General features: G+C 35.7%; 1 protein-coding gene across 1 annotated transcript; it reads left to right on the top strand.

The window, feature by feature from the left end:
* Nucleotides 1-1,824: 1,824 nt before the first annotated feature.
* On the top strand, nucleotides 1,825-8,418 carry LOC129428162 (uncharacterized). The gene is made up of 9 exons (XM_055185095.2): nucleotides 1,825-1,953; nucleotides 2,142-2,695; nucleotides 5,904-5,998; nucleotides 6,089-6,189; nucleotides 6,360-6,484; nucleotides 6,865-6,968; nucleotides 7,054-7,249; nucleotides 7,477-7,565; nucleotides 7,808-8,418. Exons 2-9 carry the CDS (start codon nucleotides 2,191-2,193, stop codon nucleotides 7,946-7,948), a joined length of 1,356 nt encoding a protein of 451 aa, XP_055041070.2. The 5' UTR covers nucleotides 1,825-1,953; nucleotides 2,142-2,190; the 3' UTR covers nucleotides 7,949-8,418.
* The last annotated feature ends 670 nt before the right edge of the window (nucleotides 8,419-9,088 follow it).

The following is a 9,088-nucleotide window of genomic DNA, read 5'->3' as shown; positions in this document are numbered from 1 at the left end:
CATAGCTTTTCTATGCGTTTCGAAGCTGTGGACTGAGCCATTGGTTGCAATTTAGAGTCCCACCACTAGATGCCGCAAAAAATCTATAAAGTGGACTTTTAAAGGTGCTCTACGCGTTTTTGGCCATAAAATATTTTTTTTCATACAGTAAACATCTCCTCACTATCTGTTAGCTGCCTGTCCTCTGAACACACTTTAAAAAAACGCGGTCTGTGTAGACAGCCCAGGCTTCGCAAACTGCAACAAAAACAAAGTGGTCAAACCTACCACCACGAAACATGACAAAGTGTTCCAGCCAATAAACAACAAGAAGGATTAGGGAGTGGGGGTTGGGGGCGTTCATGACTCTTTCAGAAAGCACGGAAGGGAGGGGGAGGAGTTAACTACGCTCCGTTTTGTTTGACAACACTTCGAACGTCAACAAGAAGTGATGTCACAGAGATTTGCTTAGAGCGCCTTTAAGGTATGTTTTCTGTGCGTTCACACCAGACACGTAAGAGGCAGCAAAAACATGCTATTCGCACTTAGTTGGACGTAAACATTTTGAGTTTACTCGCTTCATTTGCACGTGAAATTCTAGTCATTAGAGACATTCAAGAGAAAATTCAGTTAAGATTTTCAACTCGAATCATGCGGCAACGCTCAATTCACGCGAAATGTGCCATTCATGCTTTCCACGTCTCAGGATGCCTATTCACGTCTTTGCATTGACTTAACATGTAAATCACTCGCGCTTGTTACTTTGCTACCACATGAGGCAATGACTCCGGAGACATCCTTCAAAGGCATAATGGAATTCTGTGTAAAAAATAGAAACAGTGAGTGCCTTTGTGATCTAATTGAATATTTAAAAACTACAATACTAATGTCTAGCTAGCAATGCGATCAAAAGTTTCAAAAATGCCTAATTGCTAATGAAAACTATGCTCCAGCCGCTTTTTGTGGCCGCCATTTCTTTCTTTTTTTTTACTCGACCAGTCACATTCCCTGTGTACGCACACGCATTTAACTTTCAATGATATATATGCTGCCTTCAATAATCCACCTGATAGATGTATAGTGGCATTTTAGAGCTTTGAGACGCAGACGTAATTTTTACTGAAACTGGAAGTAAAGGCCGGGCTTACAGATTGATTCCTCCCTCTTTAAAAAACAGCCAATAATGTTTAGTTTACCTCACAGCCTGGAATCTGATGACAAGCTGAAGTGCAGAATGATGTCATAAAATCATTGATTAGTATTTGCATGCAAGATCATAAGTTTTAAATGCTCATGTCTACTAAATTACTACATTTTGTCAGTGTTGGAGCACCAGGTAATAGATATCCTTAAGACAAAAAAAACTTGATTCTGGTTTCATTTACACTTGGGTGAATTAATAAATAAATTAAACGTGCCCCGTTGTTTACTTGAGCTATTTTTATGTTTAATTATGTTAATGATGCTGCATTTCTAAGTAGTGTTGTTGTGGTTTTGATGAAAAATACTACTTTGAATTGTAAATCTTGGTAAAAACTTTGTTTGGGGGTAGCATTGACTGTCGACAAAAAATGAAAACGCAAAGATACAATTTCCCAGAGGAAAATAAAGATGAAAATGACATCTAACGTCTATATTATGCATTCATTAGAGTGGTTTACTGAGTAAACTTTACTCTCTACCGCCACCTGGTGTCGAGTTAAAAAAGTTCCGTAAAAGCGTTATTGCTGTATTTACTGCATACTAAAAGGTAAAAACACTTCAGATATGTAAACCAAATTGTAAACTATGATGACATTTAACAGGATGAACGTTTTATACTGTAAACATCATAATATATGAATAAAGACTAGCTACATACAGTGGTTGTCTTGGGAAACCTTTAATAATTAATGTCTCCACAACACATATTGAAAACTCTCAGACCCCCTTGGTTCTCCGGTCCGCTTGGTCAGAACTGTACAGGAACGTGAGGTAAATATTGTGTTAATCTTTTTATATTTTGATTGAAATGATAACGTCATTGATATTGTTTACACATAAATTCCACGTGTGTGATTCTATGTCGTCATAAACGATTCCTTTGGATGTTTATATTGCGAGCTTCAATATAAGTTTGATTTCTACGTAGCAGTTTCAAATCGATTTCCTAATTTTTTAAGGTATTTAAAACAAGAAACTGGTTAAATTTGCTACACACCGTTAAAGCAGATGGAGGCACATCGCTCCAAAATATCAAATGTGCCGTTTTGGGGTGGATTTGGCAGTGGCGGATCAGATGGGATGTACGAAACGACTTTCCAGAAGCACTTTAAGTGTTTGGAAATCACCCTGCCGAAGACGAAGACTGGCCCTTCTGTCTCATCACCAGACTTCACACACAGAGATCTGAAACACATCAGGGAACAGCAGACAGAAACTGCATCCTCCTTTCCCACACATCAACCGATCCCTGTCATTCAACCCAAGCAAACCCGCTTCACAGCAAACACCACCAACTTCAAAATGCATTCAGATAGCAAGAGTGCAACATTTCACACCACCAATTCTGATTATATCCAGCACCTGCAAACATCTGTGACCAAGCCGTTTCTTCCTGTCACATCAGTTAGGACCAATCTACAAAAAGGCAAATATCCAGAACCCACCTATAGATCGTGTTATACGCCGCATGAAGTTCTTCCAATACTTAAAGTAAAGCCAACGGCAAACACAGGTTAGTGCATTTATGCATTCAGATGCGTATATTCAACGTGACTTTGGATATACATTTTATCACTATGTAATTTTGTTTGTTCCCTGTGATTCAAACCTGTGACAAACTCCATTGAGCCATATGAACATTAATTAGAAATCACTGCAAAAATGACTTTCTTCATTTTTGTCATAAGTATCAGTTTTATCTAGCAGTGGCGGTTCTAGACCATTTCCACTTGAGGGGGGGGGCAATCTGGGGCCAGTTGTACTGTTAGAGGGGCCAGTTACATTTAGACCTTATTCTTGTCATATCATTTTCTGCACTGCACTAAAGGCATTAAAATGCAAAATACCATGTTTTTAATCATTCAACAATGTATTTGCATTTAAACTTTATTTTTTTCTTTTGCATTACAAAATTCAGTATTAGTCACATGAAATTGCATTTTAATTATATTTTTATGTTTTCATTTCATATTAAGTATCAGTCACAGTAACTAAGAACATTTACTCTGTTCTAAACCTGTATGAATTTATTTTATCTTATGACCACAAAAGAAGATATTTTGATAAATGATGGTAAACACCAGAGGTAGACACTACTTGAGTATTTTAGTTACATTTTCCAAGCTTCTTTGCTTTATCAGAGTGTTTGATTTGGGAATTTTTTTACTTTTCTTTACAAAAAATTGTTCACTACATTCTAAAGCATAGAATCATACTATGTATTCATTATATGTTGCATATTAAATTTGATTTAATGCCTAATTATACTTTTACTTTCTTGAGTAAAAAAAGTTAAAGTACAAACAATTACTAGATGTTTAATGTACTTAAATATTAAATATAAACCAAAAACTTGACATTATGAAATGCAGTGATAAGTAATGTAGTCTAGAGTAAAAATTATGATAATATGTTTTGGAATGTTTGTTTTCCAAAGGAAAACACTAATAAAATACGAATAATTGAAAATTAACTTTTATGTAGAAAGTAAAAATACTTAAGTACTATACAACTCTGGTAAACAGATAGCTGATAGTGACCACTGACTTCCATAGTAGGAATAAAAAAATATGATGGAATTTAATGGGTACTGTCAATTGTGTGCTTACCATCATTTCTTAAAATGTCTTCTTTTGGGTTCATCAGAAAAAAGAAATTCATACAGGTTTAGAACAACATGAGGATGAGAAATTGACAGAATTTTCATTATAAGGTGAACTATCCCTTTAAGTGCACTTATTACTTTGTCTATCTTAGTATTTTTCACTTTTCCAATATTTGCTGATGAGAATAAATTTATATATTTATTTAACCACCTTCATTTTTACACTTTGTCATGTCTTTATGTTGTTGTTATTACTACTGTTTCTGTTTCGCGTTGTTTTCTGTTGCATTCTCACTGTCTATTAATGGATATAAAAAACAACGATCGCAATTTAAAAAAAAAAAATTTCACACCCCACATTTAGGGGGGCCACAAGGGAGTCCAAGCTTGTTGTCACAGGGGCACTGGCCCCCGCTGGCTCCTCCCTAGAACCGCCACTGTTATCTAGTAATTTGATGCTATAGAAACGGGGCGTGTCGTTATGGTTGACATTTGTGATTGACAGCTTCTCTGAGCGGACTGTCGGAGCTTCGAGGGAATATAACGAAGATATTACGTTAACTAAATATTAATTTTCGATTTCTGTGTATTTGTATTTCACTTACCTTATTTTAGCAAGCCAGTCAAATGAGTCGGTCAAGGGGCTTGATTGAATTGGGCGCTCGAGTGCTTGGGCGGAAGTTTGATACCGTGGCTACGCCTCCGGGCTACACGGACGATTCCTTCTGCGCATGTCCAGGCTCCAAACTGACGTTTTTGCGTAACGTGTCACCGCCCATCGTAGTACAGTTTACATTCAGTTACAATGGAAGGAAACTATGGAGGACGAAAAATAACTTAAGTGTATATAAATAAATAAATGCATAAATAAATGTAGAAATACAGAAATAAATAAATAAATAAATAAATAAATGTAGGAATAAATAAGTAATTCATTAAATGCATAAATAAATAAAATTTACAAACAGCCAAACACACAAAGGTGTGCTGCACGTGCTGGAAAGGCTGTAAACGCAGTCCGGGCACGTGCGGCAAACGCTCTTCGGACAAGCCTAACGCTAAACGCGTTGCTCACGCATGTGGATCCCGCGCTGTATGGCTGTTTCTCAATTCCAAGAACGCAAAGAATGGACTTGCGTTCTTGTGGAGATCGGTCTTGCTAGGCGACCTTTGGAAGAACGAACTCAAAAGGTCGCGAGAGAATTGAACTTCGACAGTTAATGATGACGTAGAGCGAGAACACAAGGACGCAAGATCGCTGAAGAACGCATATTGAGAAACAGCCTATGTATGTAGCCGAGCAGCCAAGCTGCAGTGAAGCCACAGCCACAACAATCTTTTTTAACCAATCCATGCATTGATAGAGGTTGGGACCGCCTACCTTATTAACATACGGACAGAGAAATACATAAATAAATAAATGTAGAAATGCATAAATAAATGTGAAAATAAATAAACGTAGAAATAAATAAATACACGTAGAAATACATAAATAAATGTAGAAATAAATGTAGTGGTGCAAAAATAATAAAATGAAAAGATGATACTTTTGACAAAACAATACATTTATTTATTTATGTCTGCATTCATTTCTGCATTTAATTAATAACTTATTTATTTATGTATTTCTACATTTATTTATTTATGCATTTATTTATTTATGCATTTCTACATTTATTTATTCATGCATTTAATTAATTATTTATTCCTGCATTTATTTATTTTTGTATTTCTACAGTTATTTATTTATGCATTTATGTATTTATTCATTTATTTTTTTATATACACTTAAGTGTTTTTTCATCCTCCATAGGAAGCTTCGCGTCGTCCATCTTTTTTTTACGTTTTTATGCATTTGTGTCTTGTTTTAAGTACAAAGAAAAAAATCTTGAAAGAAGTTTACATTTTTCTTAAACACTTAATACACTTAAACTTATTTTCTTAGAACTTATTTTCTTAGGACATTTTGCTTATCAAGAACATACATCTTGATTAAAAAAGTGTTATATATCTGTACTGAAAACAATAGAAAAATACTAGGTAAGAAAGTCATTTTTTTGCAGTGATGCATATGTGCTGCTGACCGTTTGATATTTTGTTTATGTTTTTCAATAAGGTGTAGCATCAACACTAACTGGGGACAAAAGTAGCCGATTTTTCAGCTCCAGCTATAAGGAGCAGTTTCCAAACAAATGGTGTCCTCCACTTCAGGTAAGGGCACCCCTCATCTGTAAAGTGGCAGTGATTTCAAAAAGCCGTTATTAGTTTGCTAAAGCACATGTTTTGTGTCCAATTTTTCAGCCACTGATTCAGCATTCATCTTTAGTGATGGGAGACCAAAAAAAGATATCCGACAAACAAACAACTTATTCTTCTTCCTTCACACAAACAGGCGTCCACAGGTACTGATGTCTCTGTGAAATGATATAATTTTATACTTGCACTTGTCACCATTTGTATGAAACTTTTAAAACCCAAAAAAGAGCTGTGATGGGAGTTGTCACTATTAACAGTTATATACAGTGATATAAAACAGTATGAAGAATTAGAAACGTTTTTTATTTTTTAACAGCCCTACGATACTCAAGGATCATCTCCTTTCCAAGATAAAAAGACCTCAACCTATCACCCTCCGAGAGCTTACTGATGATAGATGGGACACGACCACATCTGAGGACTTTCCTGCGCTCAAATGTGGTATGTACAACTTGTGTGCCATGTGCTTTTTGTTTTACCACAGGCCTAAACCGTGTTGACAACTGTTTGTGAAATTTTCCAAGAATAGGCGTAACAGATTCTTAAAATTCATCCATCATGCCACTGTTATATATTAGTTACATAAATCAAGGTAATTTGATGTGTTGTATTTAAAGTTGGGCACTTTTTTATGAACAGTGTGCGCAGCTTTCTTTGTTTAGTGGGCTTGCAGCGTGAAGCTTGAGCCAGCAGATGGCACCACCACAAATATTAATTGCTTTAAAAATAACCAACTTTAATATAAACGCTGCATTCATAACATACTGGGCAAATTAATATTATGAATTATCCATCAGATTCGTTGTCTCTGTTGATTCCAGATCCCATTCATTTAGTGCACAGGGATGAAAATCTGAGCTCTGTGTTCAAAGGTGAAACGCAGAACCAGAACAATATGACAACAAACCAGTCCTTCTTCCCAGAGGTTTGACCCTTCATCTAACGTTGTAACTTATTCTTGCTTAAAGATCTAAATGAGATTACTAACTGTGAAGTGTTTATCTTCTCAGACTCGTACAAACCACATGCATTTTCCAGTGCATGTCGATGGAGCAAGCATCAGGACGTTGAGCAATGTAGAATTTGGGAGGCCCAATCTGGCTGAAACGTTCTACAGCACGACATCACAAAAGCAGTTCCCACCAAAAGCAGTGGTCCGTCCCAGACCACACATCTACCCATCGGGCCATGTGCTGTATGAGCAAGGTTGTGTTGATTTAATGACTTCCAAGATCTAAAGGATTGGCCGCAGCCCACAACTAGACCCTTATTTTTACTTCCCACATTTCTTAACTTTAACGTTATGTAAATACAGAAACTTCTGCACAATCTGACTGATATATTTTTTTAATACATTAATATTAAATATTTAGTCATTCAAGTCAAACCGGTTAACTTAATCTAATATTTCTCTGAACTGCTTTTGTTTTTAGAGCCGGGTCCAGTGCGTACAACTGTGCAACATGATTATGTCCCCATAAACTCTAGGAGACAGGAACTAAGCCCTGGCCAGCTTCAGCAGGTAAAATATTAACATTCCCCTTTTTTCCAGCTGAATAAATCAAATTTAAACATAAACATTAATCGGATTTGTTTATGCAGACATTAGATTAAATTAGAGATGTTTGATGCTTACAAATGTTTAGAAATTGTTTCCCATTTTTGGAAGAATGCTGAGTTTCCATCGCACACTCCTCTTAATGATCTTTTTTTTATATCTGTGACCAAGTACCTCATGAGCTTTTTGCTCTTCACTTTGTCTAGGTAAAAGAGAGTCATATCAGACCCCAGCTGAACACACGGGACTTCAGGACGACCCACAATGAAGTTTTTGTGCCCAAACCCTATTCCAAGGCATACCTTGAAAATCCACCCTTTCAACACATCAGCCATATGTGCTTTTGACTTGTCAAAGAAATATAAAAAAATGCACGACTGCTTTGTTTTTGACGGTCCATTCCTATTTCTGTCATGCCCAAAATGTTAATTGTGCACACGTACCGACTCAAGATATAGATGTCATTCTTGCCATAGCCAGGCGTGATAATAGTTTTTATCAGAGGTAGAGAGCGTTTAAGGCGTGTTATGACAACAGAAGATGTCCTGCTTATGTTTGATAGTTCTCAAGGTTAAATTGCAACTCATGTCTCCTGTTGGTAATAATGACACAAGTCTGCAACTAAATGACTTTACACAGTCCAATTGAATGTGCAAAATGTCATAGGAGAGTGCCAGAGGTTTTGGCCCTCGACCTTTCATTCTCACATGCATTTAAAACAAACATATTCCGCTATGGTGTAAACTTGAACTAGATCTGGTGGTGCACAAATATCAATTACAATAAATTAAAGGTTGAAATAAATTTAGGTGATGTATCTTTTGATGCCTCTATTATGACTTGGTGAATAACTATGTTATTACAATGTCATTTTAGTAAATATTAAAATATTGTCACTATCATCCTGTACAAGCCATGCATGGCTTTAAACAACAAAGATTTGTTCATTTATCAAATATATAAGGGTCATTCTACAGAAACGTCCACTTTTGGTATGTCAAGATGTCTTAAAATTGATTTCTTTTTCTAACATTTAAACTTAGACCACATTATTAGATTACTCTTTGACTATATGAATACACATAAATGACAGCTTAATGATTTTTTATTTTTTGTGTGCATGTACTTAAATATTTTTTCGTCACTGGTGTTACCTTACTTCTTTAGCAATATTAAAGGTGTTTATGAAAAAATATTTATAATTTTTTCAGCTTTAAAGCTTAACTCTTAAGTGTAGCAGAATTCAATGCATTTAAAATTATCATCATGTCACATGCGAAAGATTTTATTTAATGTGAAAAGAAAAAAAACACAGTAACACCAGTGACACAACAAATCACCAGTCACTGGTGTTACTGATCTTCACTGGTGTTACCCATAAGGCAGGTAAAACCAGTGACAGTAACACCAGTGACAATTTTCATGAAAATTGGATTTTACAAAAAGTATCAAACCACATGTTGTTAATCAATGTATACTCACTAAAT

This window comes from Misgurnus anguillicaudatus, chromosome 14 (genome assembly GCF_027580225.2).
Source record: "Misgurnus anguillicaudatus chromosome 14, ASM2758022v2, whole genome shotgun sequence".
Classification (NCBI taxonomy): Eukaryota; Metazoa; Chordata; class Actinopteri; order Cypriniformes; family Cobitidae; genus Misgurnus; species Misgurnus anguillicaudatus.
The sequence above is the reverse complement of the archived record's forward strand: the minus strand, read 5'-3'. Positions and strand labels throughout refer to the sequence as shown.